Source organism: Oncorhynchus kisutch, unplaced genomic scaffold (genome assembly GCF_002021735.2).
Source record: "Oncorhynchus kisutch isolate 150728-3 unplaced genomic scaffold, Okis_V2 scaffold934, whole genome shotgun sequence".
Classification (NCBI taxonomy): Eukaryota; Metazoa; Chordata; class Actinopteri; order Salmoniformes; family Salmonidae; genus Oncorhynchus; species Oncorhynchus kisutch.
Window position 1 is genome coordinate 69,575 of NW_022262879.1, and position 21,096 is coordinate 90,670.

Genomic DNA, 21,096 nt, shown 5'->3' on the forward strand with positions numbered 1-21,096 from the left:
ATTTAAGAAAGATGGCGGCCACTGTGTTCTTTAGGACCTTCAATGCTGCAGAAATGCTTTGGTGCACTTCCCCAGATCAGTGACACAATGTCTCGAAAGGATTATATCACATCAAATAAAGGCTACTTAAAGTTCATGAGAGAACACGCATATGCTCTTACACTTGTCTCATGTTTACAAAAATAGAATTGTGCTTTTGGTCACCGCTTATGGCTGCATCCCTTTGTTCTCAATTTCCGCCTGAAGACATAACCTAATCTAACTGCCTGTAGCTCAGCCCCAGAGGCAAGGATATGCATATTCTTGGTATCATTTGAATGGAAACATTCTGAAGTTTGTGGAAATGTTAATTGAATGTAGGAGAATATAACACAGTAGATCTGGTGGAAGAAAAGAGAAAGAAAGAGCATACGTTTTCTGTTTTTATTGTTGTATCATCATCATCTTTCATATGTACTGGAATAGCCACACAGTCAGATAGGATGCTGGAGATCATTTAGATGGAGAACACAAGAGGGCAACTGTGGGTGTGCAAAGTTTCAGACTGAAAACTTCAGGAATGGGTGAGCTACATGACATTTAGCATGAAGTCACCCAGGTGTCCCACACAAGTTGCCCAAATGTACCCAAGTGGCCGAATTGGTGAAATGACCTATAACTATATACAACAGTGCAAATAACTATATACAACTTATCCAAAATCTATTCTAACACACAAAAAAAATTATACATATTCTTTTAAATATTAGAACATAATATTTTTCTGCCTGTGCCATGTCCCATAGCAGTCTCTTTCTGCTATAAAGCAGAGGCAAACTGAACAACTGGTGCAGATGATGGGGGACTTCATGTCACAAAGAACACAACGACGCCTCCATGCTCCGCTCCTTTGGCTCTGAGGTACAGTCACGCCTGCAGTAATGAACTGTGGTATATGAACACCACTAGAGGCAGGAGTAGAGGCGGCAGAGGTAGAGGCGGCAGAGGTGGCAGAATGTGATGCAGTGGACTTGCTGTAGCCAGCAAGCTCCTGGATGAGCTGCTCCCTGAAGACTAGCTGTGAGATGGGGGGCTGTCCACAGCTCTTGGCCATTTCCTTCTGGAGGATGAAGGCATTCACCACAGCAATGTCAATGAAATGGTAAAACAATGTCTTGTACCATTTCTTTGTCTTATGTAGAACATTGCAGTACCCTATAAGCGCGTCTGACAAGTCTACACCCCCCATGCTCTGGTTGTAGTCCTTGATGGCTGCAGGAATGGGGACATTTTTGGTGGCCCATGCCCCAGTAGCGTCCTTCACACGCTTGATGACGTGATCGCCACTGAAGGACTTGTGGATAGTGGAGCACATCACCACCTCTCTGGTGTCCATCCACTTCACAAACAGCAGGCCATCTTCACGGATCCATTGCATGGTCCTCCGCTCAGCCATGTCATTTACCTTGGTCTTTGGAAAGTCCACTCTGTTGGTCCGAATGGTGCCACAAGCCCACACCCCCAGCTTCCTCAGGTCTGCAAACAGGGTAGGGCTTGTGTAGAAGTTGTCCACAAAGAGTTTGTAGCCCTTCCCCAGCAGTTGAAAATCCAATAACTCCATTACAGAGTCATAACTCAGTCCATTACCAGTCGCACACGTGTTCTTCCCCTCATAGACAAAAAAATTGCATGTGTATGCACACACAGAATCAGCCAAAACAAACAGCTTGTAACCCCATTTAGTTGGTTTGTTACGCATGTATTGTTTTAGGCCAATTCTGGCCTTTGAGGCTACCATCCTCTCATCTATGGACAAGTTCTGGGCGGGCTGAAAATGTGCCTTGCAGGCTTCAACCATGCTGGGGTAGAGAGGTTTGACTTGGCAGAGCCTGTCAAACCTTGCTGTGCCTTTCCTCCTGTCATTCTCCTCATCAACATCTGGGTCACTGATGTGAAGCGCCCGTGAGATATTTAAAAACCTTGTAGAGGACATGACAGTGGGGGGGAAAGGCAGCTGATAGAGTGTGGCTGTTTTCCAGTAATCCTTTAGGGTTTTTAACTTCACCAGCCCCATGTAAATTACCAGTGAAATGTAGCAGAAAAGGTCTGACCTGGAAATGGGCTTCCATGTCTCTTTCTTGCCTTCCTGCTTCTTAGCTCCGTACTTATTAGTGTTCAACACCAGGGAATCAACAACTGCCGAGGTGAAAAACAACTGAAAAAGTTGCATGGGGCTGTACTTGGAGTTCATGTCCAGCTGAGGACCTGGTGGCCTCTTTGGTCTGAAAATTGGAGGTGGTGGGGCCACATCCTCCTCCAGTACAGAGTGCCAACGACCCTCCTCCGCACTGCCAGCAGGTTCCACACTTCCCTTCCTCCGCTTCTTTGTCACCGGCTTCACACCTCTTGATGGCCGGGCGGGGGTAGGTGTGGTGCCGGAGACAGCAGGGGTCCGGCTGGATGGACCAGCTTCAGTGGGGGATTTGCACCTTGGCAGTATGGGCTCCCAATCAGAATCGCTGGGACTGTGAAATAAAGACAAAACAGACACAGATTATATATAGAGTAAGTAAACATCCACTAAGGTGAGGTGCTGTATTTTATCTAAACATGGAATGGACATGTAAAAATATATGTAATATATACAGACACACAGATACACCCACAATGTAGAGCAATGTTTACTTTATACACATGTGTACTTTATATTTCATGTCCTCGTCATATTTTTACATATGGCAAAAAATATATATATATATCTCAAACAACTCAAATGAATAATATTTGATATTATTCATTTCAAACAACGTTACTCACCAATCCAACAGAATCTTCTCCATTTAGAGTCAAAAGAATAGTCACTGTCTGGTCTGACTCATCTTGTAGTAATTCACTCTCACTATCTCTATCAATATCGTCAATGATATCGTGTAGATCTGTATACTTTGTCTTTGCCTTCGATTTTAAAGATTTACTTGCCATAATTATTCTCTGAAAATGCTCTCAAAACAGAAATGCTGCACGTAACCAGCGTGGCTGCCTCGTAGAGTTTTCAATGGCGAATGGTTGTCTATACGCTTGAGTTTCCCACAAACGATAGTCTTCCTGGATAGAACCATCACATGTTGTCGTTTACCTGAGCTCATTGGCTATCTACCCAGCTAGATTTCAAGACGATCAGTGGTCATTGGTCCGAAATACAGTCATTGTTTGCCGTGTTCAAATCAGTTCCTTTCGGTCAATATGTCCCAGAAAAGAACCATGAAGTGTGGTTGTTTTACTAACAAACAGAGGATTGCAATGAAACCAAACATGACTCGATAAACGTCCGTTTAGATTGAGTAATTACATTGAACGTTACGTCCAAAGTTGAAGGACACGGAATTTACGCCAAGCCGTTTACAAAATGTTTCCTGTTAGGCTATAAAAATGGATTATATTGAACAAAACGACACTATTGTTTTGTCGTGACCTTTAGTGTTGCCAAAAGAAGATCTTCAAAAAGGTAATTGATGAATTTTATTGCAAATTTCTGATCGATAATCGCATTTGCAGTAAAGCTTTTTGAATTCTGACATGGTGGCTAGATTAACCAGAGGTTTAGCTTTCATTTGGTGTATTGCACTTCTGATTTAATTTATATAATTTATAATAATGACATTTCGGGCAATTTTTGTTGAAACGTTTCCCTAGAGGAACGCCTGTCCTAGACAGGTTTTTAAACTGTCTGCTACTCAGGTCCATAAGCTAGGGTATGCATATAATTAGTAGATTTGGGTAGAAAACTAAAGTTTCCAAAACTGTTAAAATAATGTCTGCGAGTATAACAGAACGGATATGGCAGGTGAAAACGAGGAAAATACAACCAGGAAGTACTATTATTTTGAAAGGCTGTTTTTCCATTGAAAGCCTTTCCACCAAACAAAGACTTAAGACCCAGTTCACGAGCTCTATGGCTTCCTCTACATGTGACCAGTGTTTAGGCATTGTTTCAGGCTTTTACTCTGAAAAATGAGGGTGATACAGCACTTTCAATGAGAGGACAGTGGACATTTCCAGACATGAGCCAAGCGCGTCTTACTTGTTTCTCCTTTTCTATTGACGAAGCTTTTCTCCGGTTGAAATATTATTTTATTATTTATGACAAAAACAACCTGAGGATTGAAAATGTCCCTTGGGGTTATCCGTACCTATGTAGGACATGCAAGGGTTAGGTTAATAAACAGGCTGGAGCTAGAACCTCATTGTTGCGCGTCCTTATTTTAGATCATACTACAGTTTGACATGTTTCTACAAACTTTTATTGTACTTTTTAAAAACTTTGTCTGGACTTTGTGCCCGCACCTTCGGATTACTGGACTAAACGTGCGAACAAAAAGGGGGTTTTTGGTCATAAAGAGGGACATTATCGAACAAAACAAACATTTATTGATTAACATGGAGACCTGGGAGTGCCACCAGATGATCAGAGGTAAGTGATTAATTTTAATCGCTATTTCTGACTTTTGTGACACCTCTCCTTGGTTGGAAAATGACTGTATGGTTCTGTGGCTAGGGGCTGACCTAACAATTGTTTGGTGTGCTTTCGCCGTAAAGCCTATTTGAAACAGGACAATATGGATGGATTTACAACAAGTTTATCTTTAAAATGGTGTATAATACTTGTATGTTTGAGGAATTTTAATTCTGGGATTTCTGTTGTTTTTAATCTGGCGCCCTGCAATTTCACTGGCTGTTGTCGAGGTGGGACGCACTTGTACCAGAGAGGTTAACAAGACATTTGTGGAGTGGTTGAAAAACGAGTTTTAAGGACTCCAAACTAAGTGTATGTAAACTCTGACTGTGTGTGTGTGTGTGTGTGTGTGTGTGTGTGTGTGTGTGTGTGTGTGTGTGTGTATATATATAAATATGCAACCATTTAAACAACTGCATTAGCATGAGAAGTAAAAACTTGTTTTACTTACTGATCAAAAAGTGGATCTTCTCCTTCCAAAAACATTTCTTCCGCGCTGGAATCAAAACTCTGGTCGCTCACAGAGTCCTCATCCATTCCTTCTGTGTCACTCTCCTGGTCAATTTCTGCAATAATATCATCAAAATGATTATACTTGGACTGAGATTTAGCTTTTCCACTCTTAGTAACCATGTTTAACTTTTTCAGACTTGAGAAGTCTGTAGAAGAGAACGAACTGCTGTGAAACGTAAACTACCGTGCATCTGGTTTCCTTTCACCAGAGAATGAACTCTGTTGTGCACAGCTCTAGCATGATGGCTGTTTGTCCTACAAACGGCGTTCACATACTGCTGGAAATCCCAGCTCATTGGCTATCTAGCTAGGTTTCAAAACGATCGGTGGTCATTGGTCCAAGAACCTTCATGGGCTAATTCAGGTCTTGTATAGCCAATACGTAATGTAGAATTATGAAACATGTTTGGTTGCCTTCTAGAGTGTCTGAGGATTGCACAGAAACCGAACTTGACCGTGTTAAGCTATGTTTGATTGCTAAAATTTGATTTCATAAAATTGTTTTGTTGCAAGTTGAAAGAGTCGTAATTCATGCAGAATGCTGTTTACAACACGGATCGTGTTAGGATATACATGTCCTTTTGTCAGTTAAAATAACATTACATTTATCATAAATACAGTGTAGACATTGCTAATGTTGAGGCGGAAAATGGCAGATTATCTACATAGAGGCCCATTATTATCTACAGAGGCCCATTATCAGCTAATCCAAGTTTATCATTTTAAAATGCGAATCGAACATTAGAAAACGCTTTTGCAATTATGTTAGCACAGCTGAAAACTGTTGTTCTGATGAAAGAAGCAATAAAACTGGCCTCCTGTAGACTAGTTGAGTATCTGGAGCATCAGCATTTGTGGCTTTGATTGTCAATGTTATTTTAATGGACCAAAAAAATGATTTTCTTTCAAAAACAAGGACATTTCTAAGTGACCCCAAACTTTTCAACAGTAGTGTATATATAGAAATACATGTTTAACATTTGCACCAATTGATTGGTGAAAAGAACAGGTGTCTAAGTCAAACAAGATTTGTATTAGTCGGGGACAGCCCCACTGGTAAAAGATACTAGTCCATCTTCATGTCAACTAACAGAACTCTGCTGGTTGTCCTGGTAACAGATACCAGTGGGAAGATCTATTATATTTGTTCAAACTAAACTACAGCACTTACTTTGATGAGTCAAATCTGATCCTTTCTTCTCTTCTCCTCCTCTCACAGTTCCACTCAGCCCCGTTGTTTTCCTGCAGTCCACCAGCAGCACAGACAACCTCTTCCTACCCAGCAGTAAGGTGCTACCGGAAGAGGTACGAAACGGGGACTCCGGGAGGGAGGAGGGGCTAGCGTTGTCCTGGTAACCATAAAGAGGGGACACAGACGCATATCATTATGGATGCTGATGTCACTGTTGAAAAAGTGCTTTACAGAAGCCCAGACCAGACCCTGAGAGCAAGCTGTATGCTAGACCAAACCAAGCTGTACCATCTGGTGTTCTGATCTGGAGAGACTCTTCTCTACTTCATCAGCATCAGGATGTTGTTGAGGCTCCCCAGAGGATCCACGATAGTCATGTCTGTCTCCTGTGTGAATGAGAACATCAAAAATATGGTAAACTTATCAACTTCTATTGCAATCACAGAGTCTTACAGTAAAGTACTTAAGTAAAAAATACTTAAAAGTACTATTTAAGTAGCTTTCCGGGGAATCTGTACTTTACTATTTTTGACTAATTGTACTTTTACTTCACTACATACATAAAGAAAATGTACTTTTTACTCCATACATTTCCCTGACACCCAAAAGTACTCATTACATTTCAAAGGCTTAGCAGGACAGGAAAATGGTCCAATTCACTCACTAATCAAGAGAACATCCCTGGTAATCATTACTGGCTCTGATCTAGCGGACTCACTAAACACACGTTTCAATTGTAGATTGTCAGAGAGTTGGAGTGTGTCCCTGGCTATCCGTCAATGAAATAAAAACAAACAAGAATATGGCACCATCTGGTTTGCTTAATATAAGGTATTTGAAATTATTTATATACTTTTGATACTTCAGTATATTTGAACTTTTACTCAAGTAGTATTTTACTGGGTGACTCACTTTTACTGGGTACTTTTCCCACCACTGTGATGCAAATGTAAAAGGGCCGTTCCACAAAATGGGTGCATTTTGCGTCCACTTGATATTTTAAGTAGAAATGCACTGTATATTATATTTTAAAACCCGGCTATACTAGAATAAGTGCACTTTAATATAGACCACATAGAGAATTCAATAAATCCATCTTTGAAGTTCCAAAAATATATGTACCAATGGCAGATTGCCACTTAATAAACAATTCCTACAGTACTGAACAACATATTCAAGTGTAGAACTTCAGTATAATGCCCCTTTAAAAACAACTGCATAGTTTGTGCCCGTTTTTAAGACAGTACTCACTGGTGGTAATCGGATCTTCAGTCTCATTTTTCACTCCCAAAACGTCTTCCTCTTTTATTGAGATATCCTCCTCTTTTACTCCAAAAGGGTCTTCCTCCTCTTTCAATTTTACGGCATCTTCCTCCTTTTTGATTCTGAAAGCTTCTACCTCTTTTTCCACTTTGACAACCTCGTTCCCATGTTCCTCTTTCACTGTAATATCATCCTCTTGTTTCAATGTGATCGCCTCCTTATTCATTCTTCAAGCTTCTTTGCCTCCTTTCACCAGTTTCTTTCTCCGTCTAGATTAGTGAGTTTATGCTCCGGGAGATTAGCCTAGCGCAGTATCAATGTAACACATTTGCTAATTTAACAAGCAAATTACGTTTAAATGAACCAGTAGATATGTAAACAGAATTATGTTGAAATCACTAAGAGTAATATACACAAGATTGGTCTAAAGAGCTCCAATGTTTCGGTTTTAGGTTTGCTAGCAAAGCATAGCGTGGTTAAATCAGAAGCTTTTTGTCGCTGTTGAAGAAGCTTCCTGTCCCGTCCACTAGATTATACGTCACGTAAGAAGCATCACCTGAAAAATTCATATCGCCATCTGCTGACTGGTTTGGGTCACGCAAATTGGAAAATATGAATTACAATGTTCAGTCTGGCAAGCAATGTCATAAGAAGTCATTTAAAAATAACCAGATGTTATGTTCTTACTTCTTACAGCCAATACTTTCCTCCAGGATTGGCCTGCCTATTAGGCAGGATTAAATCAAATCAAATCAAATTTTATTTGTCACATACACATGGTTAGCAGATGTTAATGCGAGTGTAGCGAAATGCTTGTGCTTCTAGTTCCGACAATGCAGTAATAACGAACAAGTAATCTAACTAACAATTCCAAAAAACTACTGTCTTATACACAGTGTAAGGGGATAAAGAATATTTACATAAGGATATATGAATGAGTGATGGTACAGAGCAGCATAGGCAAGATACAGTAGATGATATCGAGTACAGTATAACATATGAGATGTGTATGTAAACAAAGTGGCATAGTTAAAGTGGCTAGTGATACATGTATTACATAAGGATGCAGTCGATGATATAGAGTACAGTATATACGTATGCATATGAGATGAATAATGTAGGGTAAGTAACATTATATAAGGTAGCATTGTTTAAAGTGGCTAGTGATATATTTACATCATTTCCCATCAATTCCCATTATTAAAGTGGCTGGAGTTGAGTCAGTGTCATTGACAGTGTGTTGGCAGCAGCCACTCAATGTTAGTGGTGGCTGTTTAACAGTCTGATGGCCTTGAGATAGAAGCTGTTTTTCAGTCTCTCGGTCCCAGATTAGGTATGTATATAGACTCTCTTTTTTTTCTACTGTGTTATTGACTTGTTAATTGTTTACTCCATGTGTAACTCTGTGTTAGCAGTGTGAACAGACATGCTTTATCTTGGCCAGGTCGCAGTTGTAAATGAGAACTTGTTCTCAACTAGCCTACCTGGTTAAATAAAGGTGAATAAAATCAATTAAAAAAAGGTGACAGATAGGGTGGCATACACTGAGCTAAATTGACCAAGGCTCATCGCGAAAAACACATAACACTTCCTATGGTGGCATATGGGCTATTTAGGCAAGTGTTGGTGTCTCCCATCTCCACAGAGGAACTCTAGATCTCTGTCAGAGTGACCATCAGGTTCTTGGTAACCTCCCAGACCAAGGCTCTTCTCCCCTGATTGCGCAGTTTGGCCAGGCGGCCAGCTCTAGGAAGAGCCTTGGTGGTTCCAAACTTTTCCTTTTAAGAACGATCGTAGCCACTGTGTTCTTTGGGAACTTCAATGCGGCACATTTTTTGTTGTTGTCTCCCTTCCCCATATCTGTGCCGGCACTCTACGGACAATTCCTTCGACTTCATGGCTTGGTTTTTGCTCTGACTTGCGCTGTAAACTGTGGGACCTTATATAGACAGACAGTTCCCATCGCTATCTGCAGCGAACTGAAAAGAGGAGCGACCCAGGGATGTGTGTGCTTTGGGGACCTTTAACAGAATATGACTGTCAAGAACGGGTGTTGTATGTGGAGGATGAGGGCTGCAGAAGATATCTTAGATAGGGGTGAGTGAGGCCTAAGAGGGTTTTATAAATAAGCATTAAACCAGTGGGTCTTGCGACTGGTATACAGAGATAACCAGTTTACAGAGTATAGAGTGCAGTGAGGTGTCCTATCCATCTTGCCACTCAATGTATCCTACCATGACTATATCAACCCTACTCCATGTGTTGTCACTATCATGTATCCTACCATGACTATATCCAACCCTACTCCATGTGTTGCCACTATCATGTATCCTACTACCATGACTATATCCAACAAATATATCCTCCATGTGTTTCCACTGTCATCTATCCTACCATGACTATATCAACCCAACTCCATGTGTTGTCACTATCATGTATCCTACCATGACTATATCCAACCCAACTCCATGTGTTGCCACTATCATGTATCCTACCATGACCATATCCAACCCAACTCCATGTGTTGCCACTATCATGTTTCCTACTTGGCTGAAGCTTTGATCCAGTGGAAGAAGTATTGAGGAGCAGGGAGGTTAAAGGTCACTTCAGGAAACAGCTGTTACTCTACACTATCCCTAGATAATACAGTAATGGGAGAAAATGTATAGAATATTTATGGCTCTATAACATCTCTATCTAATCCGTTTTATTGAACCTAATTCCATTTTCTCCATTTCATTTTTCCAGGTTTCTGATTTGTCCCTGTTTGTCTGTTTTTCTCTCTAAATCACACTGTTAATAGAAAACAACAACATTGGATGTTCTAAGTCCACGACAACACTTAAACCACATCAGGAGACCACTTTTGAAGTCTGAGAAAAATCTAAGACATGTTCATTTTTGTGTGTAGATACCCTTTAATTGAAGTGACACCAGCAAGAGCCTTGCTTGGTTAGTGGGGTCTCTGTAGCACACAAGAGCCTTGCTTGGTTAGTGGTGTCTCTGTAGCACACAAGAGCCTTGCTTGGTTAGTGGTGTCTCTGTAGCACACATGTGATTGCAGAGTCTGCTGAACAAATCACAACTGGATTGATGCAAATAGTCATGATATCATTCTGCCAGGGAGGCATAGACTACTTTGTAGTTAACATTTAATTGACAAGGTTTTTTGGGAAAGCTTTTCCATCAACCAGAAGATGGTTGTCATTAGCATCATCGCTAACAGCTACACATAGTGGTAGACAAATGCACTCAGACAGGGGCATTTCCTGACTGTTTCCTCTTCAGAAACTTGAAGGAAAATACATATCACTTAGGCAAATTTAACGATGACTTGCAGGCAGTCGGTTCAGAATAACGATGACAAAAGTGGAAAACTCTTTAATCTGTCACCTAATCCTGTCTAACGGGCAGGTCAGCCCTGGAGTAAAGTATTGGCTGTAATAAGTAAGAGAAAACATAACATCTGGTTCTTTTTAAATTTCTTCGCATGACATTGCTTGCCAGAATAAACATTGTTATTAATATTTTTCCAGTCTGCGTTACCCACTCCAGTCAGCAGATGGCGATATGAGTCTTTCAGGTGATGCTGCTTGCGTGACGTATAATCTAGTGGACGGAACTGGAGGCTTCTTCAACAGCGACAAAAGGCTTCTGATTCAACGAACGTGTTGCTTTGCTAGCGAACATAAAGTTGAGTCTTTGAAGCTCTTTAGACCAATCGTGTGTATATTACTCTTAGTGTTTTGAATATAATTATGTTTACCCATCTACTAGATGGGTAAAAAAGAACCTTTTAGAGTAAAAGAGGAAGAGGAAGAACCTTTTAGAGTAAAAGAGGAAGAGGAGGCTATCTCAATCAAAAAGGAGGAAGACGTTTTGGGAGTGAAAGCGGAGGAGGCTGAAGATCAGACTACCACCAGTGAGTACTGTCTTAAAAACAGGGACACTATGTAGTTCTTGAAATAATGTATTGTTTTACAGGGGCATTCTACTTCAGTTCAACACTTGAATATGTCGTTCAGTACTGTGTGAATTGTTTAAGGGATAATCTGCCATTGGTACATATGTTTTTGGGACTTCGATGTATTGAATTCTCATTCTCCATGTGGTCTACATTAAAGTTCACCTCATCTAATATAACAGGCTTTTAAAATCTACTTAAAATATCAAAGGGATGTAAAGGCACCCATTTTGTGGAAATGACCCTTTACATTTGCAACACAAACAATATTTGACAAAATCATGATGGAAGTGGCCATTTTAGACATATTCATGCCTCTTGATTGCAATAGATGGTCATAAGTTTACCGTCTGTTTGCTGTTCTCGTTCACACAGGAGAGAGACGTGACTATCGTGGATCCTCTGGGGAGCATCAACAACATCCTGATCCTGCTGACGAGGCAGAGAAGAGTCTCTCCAGATCAGAACACCAGATGGTACAGCTTGGTCTGGTCTAGCATACAGCTTGCTCTATCGGGGTCTAGGCTGGATTTCTGTAAAGCACTTCATGACAACAGTGGCATCAGCATCCATAATGATATGTGTCTGTGTCCCCTCTTTATGGTTACCAGGACAACGCTAGCCCTTCCTCCCTCCCGGAGTCCCCGTGTTGTACCTCTCCCAGTAGCGCCTTACTGCTGGGTATGAAGAGGTTGTCTGTGCTGCTGGTGGACTGCAGGAAAACAACGGGGCTGAGTGGAACTGTGAGAGGACGACAAGAGAAGAAAGGATCAGATTTGACACATCAAAGTAAGTGCTGTAGTTCAGTTTGACCAAATAAAATACAATCTGCCCACTGGTATCTGTTACCAGGACAACCAGCATAGTTCTGTTAGTTGACAAGAAGATAGACTGGTGGATATGGATGTTATGAATATCATAACACTGAAAAGGATTCTACCAATGAAAAGAGAGGAACCAATAGACCATATAAAACCTTGATAAAAGTTAGCTTTAGAGAGGAACCAATAGACCATATAAAACCTTGATAAAGTTGGCTTCAGAGAGGAACCAATAGACCATATAAAACCTTGATAAAGTTGGCTTTAGAGAGGAACCAATAGACCATATAAAACCTTGATAAAGTTGGCTTTAGAGAGAAACCAATAGACCATATAAAACCTTGATAAAGTTAGCTTTAGAGAGGAACCAATAGACCATATAAAACCTTGATAAAGTTAGCTTTAGAGAGAGAGTTTCAAGATGATCCAATGTAAGCTGCTTGTTTTACAAAAACATTTCCTTAAAAATGATGACCTGACTTTTTTCAATCTTTACCAACGACATCCCAACGACTTTTGAGTAAAGCCAGTGTGTCTGTATGCGGATGACTCAACACTGTACACGTCAGCTACCACGGAAACTGAAATCACAGCAACACTTAACAAAGAGCTGCAGTGAGTTTCAGAATGGGTGGCAAGGAATAAGTTAGTCCTAAATATTTCAGATTACCTTAAATTACATGGCCTACTATGCTAATTCTGTAGCGGTATTGTTAGAGGGGGGTAAAGAAATATTTTGTTGGGGCGCCAGGCAGGTATTGACCCTAGTTATTAAAGTTAGTTATTACCTGTTATAACATTATTATTAAATATTATTAAAACTGAAAGGATGAGAGTAGAATAGAGTAGCGCTTCCAGACACATTCTAAACATGGAGTCTTAAAGGAGGACTGTAACATCTGATGATGAAACATTATGGAGTCTTAAAGGAGGACAGTAGCATCTATTGATGAAACATTATGGAGTCTTAAAGGAGGACTGTAGCATCTATTGATGAAACATTATGGAGTCTTAAAGGAGGACTGTAGCATCCAATGATGAAACATTATGGAGTCTTAACCTGTATGGGAACGGGGTTCTGCCGCCAACAGCCAATAAAATTGCAGGGTGCCAAATACAAATCAACAGAAATCTCATAAATCAAATTTCTCAAACATTCAAGCATTAAGCACCATTTTAAAGATAAAGTTTCGTTAATCCAGCCACAGTGTCTGATTTCAAAAATGCTTCGCAGCGAAAGCTCCACAAATGATTATGTTAGGTCACCACCAAGTCACAGAAAAACCCAGCCAATTTTCCAGCCAAAGAGGAGTCACAATAACCACAAAGAGATAAAAATGTATCACTAACCTTTGATGATCTTCATCAGATGACACTCACAGGACTTCATGTTACACAATACATGTGTGTTTTGTTCGATAAAGTGCATATTAATATCCAAAAATCGCATTTTACATTGGCGTGTTATGTTCAGTAGTTCCAAAACATGCAGTGATTTTGCAGAGAGCCACATCAATTTACAGAAATACTCATTATAAATGTTGATGAAAATACAAGTGTTATGCATGGAACTTTAGATAAACTTCTCCTTAATGCAACCGCTGTGTCAGATTTCAAAAAAACTTTGCGGAAAAAGCATACCATGCAATAATCTGAGTACGGAGCTCAGAGCCTAAACCAGTCAAAGAAATATCCACCATGTTGCGCAGTCAACATTAGTCAGAAATAGCATTATAAATATTCACGAGACCAAGGCACTTTGCCAGACCTCTGACTCATTCCCCTCTCATTCAGCCCCCCCTCACAGTAGAAGCGTCAAACAACGTTCTAAAGACTGTTGACATCTAGTGGAAGCATTAGGAAGTGCAACATAACCAATATCCCACTGTATCTTCAATAGGGGCTGAGTTGAAAAACTACAAACCTCAGATATCCCACTTCCAGTTTGGATTTTTTCTCAGGTTTTTGCCTGCCATATGAGTTCTGTTATACTCACGGACATCATTCAAACAGTTTTAGCAACTTTAGAGTGTTTTCTATCCAGTACTACTAATAATATGCACAAATTAGCACCTGGGACTGATTAGGAGGCAGTTTACTCTGGGCACGCTTTTCATCCAAAAGTGAAAATGCTGCCCCCTATCCCAATTAAAGGAGGACTGTAGCATCTAATGATGAATTACTATGGTGTCTGATGCTTTAAAGGAGAAGTTTACCCAAAATCCAGAAACTCCTAAGTGATTCCATACATTAAAACTAGTCCACCGGATTTTTTTCCCTCTCTCTCCCTGTAGTGTTGTACTGAAACAGCTGCAAAAACGTGACTCGTGACGTTGCTGGATACGGGCCTCGCTCTGCTGCTTTGCCAGTTAATTTGTTATTTTATTACAGCTATGGCCTTTGTCTTTCATAATTTTGCACGCCCATTTTTTCAGTTTTTGATTTGTTAAAAAAGTTTGAAATATCCAATAAATGTCGTTCCACTTCATGATTGTGTCCCACTTGTTGTTGATTCTTCACAAAAAAATACAGTTTTATATCTTTGTTTGAAGCCTGAAATGTGGCAAAAGGTCGCAAAGTTCAAGGGGGCCGAATACTTTCGCAAGGCACTGTATGTCTGAGAAAAAACACTTTTCAACCCATAAAACATATACAAAATAAACTCAGCAAAAATATTTACGGATCTTTTTCAGGACCTTGTCTTTCATTGTAAAGGGTTTAAACACTGTTTCCCATGCTTGTTCAATGAACCATGAACAATTAATGAACATGCACCTGTGGAACGGTCGTTAACCTGATGGGAAAGGTGTTCCGCTAGCGGAATCCCACGAGAACATTCCGCTGAAAAGGCAGCGAGCGAAATTCAAATTTTTTTTTTTACTTATGTAATATGTCCAATACAGCAAAAGAAAGATAAACATCTTGTTAATCTACCCACCGTGTCCGATTTAAAAAATGATTTACAGCGAAAGCACAACATGTGATTATGTTAGCTCATAGCCAAGTCCTAAAAACACAGCCATTTTTCCAGCCAAAGATAGCAGTCACAAAAAGCAGAAATATAGATAAAATGAATCACTAACCTTTGATGATCTTCATTAGATGACACTCATAGGATATCATGTTACACAATACATGTATGTTTTGTTCGATAATGTGCATATTTATATCCAAAAATCTCAGTTTACATTGGCGCGTTACGTGCAGAAATGTTTTGATTCCAAAACATCTGGTGAATTTCCCAGAAATACTCATAATAAACATTGATAAAAGATGCAAGTGTTATTCACAGAATTAAAGATGGACTTATCCTCTATGCATCCGCTGTGTCAGATTTCAAAAAAACTTTACGGAAAAAGCATAATCTGAGAACGGCGCTCAGTACCCAAAAACAGCCAAAGACAACTCTGCCATCTTGGAGTCAACATTAGTTCGAAAAAACACTAAATATTCACTTACCTTTGATCTTCATCAGAAGGCACTCCTAGGAATCCCAGTTCGACAATAAATGACTGATTTGTTCCATAAAGTTCCATAAAGCCCATCATTTAGCCACTTGATGTTAGCGTGTTCAGCCCAGTAATCCATCTTCATGAGGCGCGACCATTTCCTCCATGACAAAAACTCAAAAAGTTCCGTTGCAGGTCATAGAAACAAGTCTGCAAAACATGTCTGCAATCAATCTTTAGGATGTTTTTAACATATCATCAATAAGGTTCCAACCGGAGAATTTCATTGTCTGAAGAAAAGCATTGGAACGGGAGCTAACTCTCTAGGGAGCGCGCGTCATGAGACCCAGGCTCTCTGCCAGACCACTCACTCAAATAGCTCCTATGAGCCCCTCCTTTATAGTAGAATCCTCAAAACAGGTTCTAAAGACGGTGACATCTAGTGGAAGCCCTAGGAAGTGCAAGCACATCCATAACTACCAGGGATTTAAATAGGCAGTGTTTTGAAATTCGATTTCTCACTTTCTGTTTGGATTTTCTTCTCATGGTTTTGCCTGCCATATGAGTTCTGTTATACTCATAGACATCATTCAAACAGTTTTAGAAACTTCAGTGTTTTCTATCCTGGTCTGGCGTCATTATATGTGGTCTGTGGTTGTGAGGCCATTTGGATATACTGCCAAATTCTCTAAAACGACATTGGAGACGGCTTCTGGTAGAGAATTGAACATTCAATTATCTGGTAACAGCTCTAGTGGATATTCCTAAAGTCAGCATGCCAATTGCACGCTCCCTCAAAACTTGAGACATCTGTGGCATTGTGTTGTGTGACAACTGCAAATTTTAGTGTGGCCTTTTATTCTCCCCAGCACAAGGTTCGCCTGTGTAATAATCAAGCTGTTCAATCAGCTTCTTGATATGCCACACCTGTCAGTAGGATGGATTATCTTGGCAGAGAATAAATGTTAACAGGGATGTAAAAAATTCTTTTTTTTCAGCTCATGAAACATCAACACTTTACATGTTGCGTTTATAATTTGTTTATTGTAGTTACTATCAGTTTTAGGAACATCTTTCCAAATATTTCACCAAATTTTTTACTTTACCCAAAATATGACATCAGCGATAGTCAAAATGTTGAAAACCCGTGAACGTCTAAATAAGAAATTGGTCCATTTAAACAGCAGGTGTCGATCCCTTTCGACAACGGGGAGATGTTACTGATGTGCTTTGTGTCTTTGATGTAATAACTATTACACAAAATTACTTCTTTAGTTATTTTATGTTTAAGGAAGTGTGTAGGTCGCATTCTGTATCATACAGCTATGAAAGTTATATATTTAGAACCACCTGCTCAATTGGAATCTAGCAAAGTCTGTGTCTTCAGTGTGCTAGAACTGTTTAGTTTTTTGTGTTCTGACTTGTAAAACAGGAAGCTCTACATTTGTTTGGCCTCAGGTTGAGAGATCCGATTAGGATTTACTCTCATAGCACTGTTGTTTTATCATGTGGAGATTTCATTCGGGTCTCTATTTTTAAAAACACTGTCTTTGGTAGGAGAAAGACCAGACTCAGAGGAACCAGAGCCAGGGACGTCCAAACCAGCAAGACGACACCAGTGCTTCCAGTGTGGAAATAGTTTCAATGGGTCAGGGGATCTGAAAAAACATGAGAGAATACACACAGGGTACAAGCCTTACCACTGCTCCCAGTGTGGGAAGAGTTTCAACCGGTCAGGGGATCTGAAAAAACATGAGAGAATACACACAGGGGACAAGCCGTACCACTGCTCCCAGTGTGGGAAGTGTTTCTACCAGTTATGGGAGCTGAAACAGCATGAGAGAATTCACACAGGAGAGAAGCCGTACCACTGCTCCCAGTGTGGGAAGAGTTTCAACTGGTCAGGGGATCTGAAAAAACATGAGAGAATACACACAGGGGAGAAGCCTTACCATTGCTCCAAGTGTGGAAAGAGTTTCAACCAGTCAGGGGATCTGAAACAGCATGAGAGAATTCACACAGGGGAGAAGCCTTACCACTGCTCACAATGTGGAAAGATGTTTAACCAGAAAGGACACCTGAAAGCTCACGAGAAAATTCACACAGGGGAGAAGCCTTACCACTGCTCACAATGTGGAAAGATGTTTAACCACAAAGGACACCTGAAAGCTCACGGGAAAATTCACACAGGGGAGAAGCCTTACCACTGCTCACAATGTGGAAAGATGTTTAACCGGAAAGGACACCTGAAAGCTCACGAGAAAATTCACACAGGGGAGAAGCCTTACCACTGCTCCCAGGGTGCAAAGCTTTTGCCAATTTAGGAAGCCTGAAAGAACATGACACAGAGGATAAAAGCTCAGATTTTGGGAAAACATATTACTCATAACAGTCACTTAAACGTCATTAGAGAATCCACACAGGAGAGAGAAATTACTTCTCTTAGCGTGTATATTGATATTTCACATCTCATTGACTGACAACTCATCAGAGAACATACACAGTGCTCCCATTGTCTTATATTGTTGCCTTATAATGTGTTTACCTGTTTTTACCAGATTAAATTGCTTCTTCCAATTATTGATAAACATGTACCTGTTTAGAAACTGACTGTTAACTGTTAAGTCTCCATGGATTGATGAGGAATTTAAAAACTGTATGTTTGAAAGAGTTGGGGCCAAAGGAGTGGCTAATAAGTCTGGCTGCACATCTGGCTGGCTTACATACTGCAAATTGAGAAATTATGTGACCAAACTCAACAAAAATAATCAACTTTATTAGGAAGCCAAGATCAATTATATAAAGAATGATGGAAAAAAACATCATGAAAGAAAAGCAGTGCAAGTTTTGAATTTTGTAAAGTTAGTGTGGGAGAGGTGGAAAAATTGTTATCGATCCAATAATGACAAACCTCCTGGCATTGACAACTTAGATGGAAAGCTACTGAGGACAGTAGCTGACTCTATAGCCACTCCTATCTGACATATTTTTAACATGAGCCTAGAGGAAAGTTTTTGTTCTCAGGCCTGGAGGGAAGCCAAATTAATCCACTACCTAGTCATGTAAGACTGGAAGTAAGACTGGAACATAGTATCAACAGGAACTCTTAGTTCCCTTTATCCATCTGTTACCTAAAATATAGTTTCAACACACAGACATCTGACTTTGTACAGTTGACCTTTTCATGCACTTGCCAGGTGTCTACCACTGATTCTTTATCTCAAGCTAAAGCAAAACATGAATCATTGTACTTTTGTCATCACAGGTGTTCCTGTAATGTACAGATATCATCAAAGTTCTTACAAGTCAAATTACACACATCTCTGACACACACACTTATCCCACCAGACATGCCACCGGGGGTCTTTTCACAGTTCACAAGATTCCAGAACAAATTCAAGAAAGCGTATAGTATTATATAGGGCCCTTATTGCATGGAACTTCCTTCCATCTCATATTGCTCAAATAAACAGCAAACCTGGTTTCAAAAAACAGATAAAGCAACACCTCTCCCCTATTTGACCCAGGTAGTTTGTGTATATGCATTGATATGTAGGCTACGTGTACCTTTTACAAAATGTATGTAGTTCTGTCCTTGATCTGTTCTTGTCTATTGATGTTCTGTATTATTGTCACGCCATAGAGAGGTCTTTTATTCTCTATTTTGGTTAGGCCAGGGGGTGACTCGGGTGGGAATTCCAGTTTCTTTATTTCTATGTTTTCTATTTCTTTGTTTTTGGCGGAGTGTTGTTCCCAATCGGAGGCAGCTGTCTATCATCGTCTCTAATTGTGAATCATACTTAGGCAGCCTTTTTCCACCGGTGTTTTTTGGGTAGTTGTTTTCTGTATAGTTGATTTGCCTTACAGAACTGTTCGTTCTTCTCTTTGTTATTTTGTTTGAGTGTTTTTTGATTAAATAAAAATCATGAACACTTACCACGCTGCGCTTTGGTCCATGCCTTCCGACGAGAGACGTGACAATTGTGTCGTGTTTTGTTTTGGCCTCAGGAGGGGTAGCTGCTGCTTTTGCAACAGCTAATGGGGATCCTAGTAAAATACCAAATACCAAACTCTGTTGTTCTCTCTGAGCTCAGAAATAAAGAATCTTGGTTTGACTTGGACTCCAGCAGATCCTTATATTATAATATCCACTACAACTCACCCACAGATTGCTGTTTCATGATTGTCTCAATGAAGAGTTCCTCATTCCACTTTCCTGTGGGCTTTTACAAGCCTCCCACTGGTTGAATAAACATTGTTTCCACGTCAAATTAAAAAACATGCTTAACATTGATGAACCTTCACTATCTTCATCCCTAAACTAGCAACATGAACTATTGTCTATTGTTATTCTCAATGACATTCCTGGCCTTATGAAATCCTAGCTAAATACAATGTTCCCACCCGTTTTCATGTCTTTGGTTATGCAAACATTTGTTTATTCGATTATATTTCTCATTAAGATGAATATAGTTTTAATTCTGCATGGGTCACGCATTGCTTTGGTCATGTGGTCCCTTATGGGTCAATGATTTTAATTAGAATATAGCAATTATGCTTTCTCCTCAATCACTTACAGTTTCTTTGGAAAGTATTCAGACCCCTTGACTTTTAGGTTTAGGTCATCAGTAAAGGGGACATCTTAAGTATTACAATGACCCTTTCAAAGACCGACATCCCCCGGACCTCCCCCTATAACTATTTTTAAAAGGGTAAAATGATCTGTTTTCTATGGCATTAAGGTCAGGGCGTTGTGATGCCCACTCCAATACCTTGACTTTGTTAATAAGCATTTCGCTACACTCACAATAACATCTGCTAACCATGTGTATGTGACCAATAACATCTGCTAACCATGTGTATGTGACCAATAACATCTGCTAACCATGTGTATGTGACCAATAACATCTGCTAACCATGTATATGTGACCAATAACATCTGCTAACCATGTATATGTGACCAATAACATCTGCTAACCAGGTATATGTGACCAATAACATCTGCTAACCATGTATATGTGACCAATAACATTTGATTTGAACAAAACAAATCCATGTGATGATGTTTGATCAATGTGGAAAACGGATTGGATGTAAAAATCCATCTACATAAGGTATTTTTATTAATTTTCACACAACTGGTAACCGCTGACTGGTGACATTTTGTGTTTCACCCTACTGGCAACCTAAATCCAATGACGGTGGACATTTTGTGTTGATTTCATGTTGAATTCACTTTAGTTGACGAATCAAAGAAATGTAAATAGAAACAAGATGTTGAACTCATGTCTGTGCCCAGTGGGACGGTTTGAATAAACGGCAGGTGTTGGATCAATATCCACATTAGTAGCTAAATTTCCATGCAATTTGCGACAGATTTTCATGTGAATATTCTCAAATCT

The 21,096-nt window shown here is 39.9% G+C and overlaps 2 protein-coding genes across 2 annotated transcripts; one reads left to right on the forward strand and one right to left on the reverse strand.

The window, feature by feature from the left end:
* Nucleotides 1–745: 745 nt before the first annotated feature.
* Nucleotides 746–6,220, reverse strand: LOC116363544 (piggyBac transposable element-derived protein 4-like). The gene is made up of 3 exons (XM_031817110.1): nt 6,177–6,220; nt 4,944–5,058; nt 746–2,504 (listed from the first exon to the last, which is right to left on the reverse strand). Exons 2-3 carry the CDS (start codon nt 5,027–5,029, stop codon nt 746–748), a joined length of 1,845 nt encoding a protein of 614 aa, XP_031672970.1. The 5' UTR covers nt 5,030–5,058; nt 6,177–6,220.
* Nucleotides 6,221–11,099: 4,879 nt separating this feature from the next.
* Nucleotides 11,100–19,630, forward strand: LOC109887208 (zinc finger protein 271-like). Its single transcript, XM_031817113.1, has 4 exons — nt 11,100–11,382; nt 11,800–11,900; nt 12,036–12,213; nt 17,252–19,630. The coding sequence occupies exons 1-4, from the start codon at nt 11,238–11,240 to the stop codon at nt 18,016–18,018; spliced, it is 1,191 nt and encodes a 396-aa protein (XP_031672973.1). The 5' UTR covers nt 11,100–11,237; the 3' UTR covers nt 18,019–19,630.
* The last annotated feature ends 1,466 nt before the right edge of the window (nt 19,631–21,096 follow it).

Coding starts and splice junctions, on each gene's coding strand:
- LOC116363544 (XM_031817110.1), bottom strand. CDS start 5,029: ATGGATGAGGACTCTGTGAGCGACCAGAGTTTTGATTCCAGCGCGGAA. Junction 2,505..4,943: donor GAAGATCCACTTTTTGATCA/GTAAGTAAAACA, acceptor TTTATTTCACAG/TCCCAGCGATTCTGATTGGG.
- LOC109887208 (XM_031817113.1), top strand. CDS start 11,238: ATGGGTAAAAAAGAACCTTTTAGAGTAAAAGAGGAAGAGGAAGAACCT. Junction 11,383..11,799: donor TGAAGATCAGACTACCACCA/GTGAGTACTGTC, acceptor TCGTTCACACAG/GAGAGAGACGTGACTATCGT. Junction 11,901..12,035: donor CCAGATCAGAACACCAGATG/GTACAGCTTGGT, acceptor TATGGTTACCAG/GACAACGCTAGCCCTTCCTC.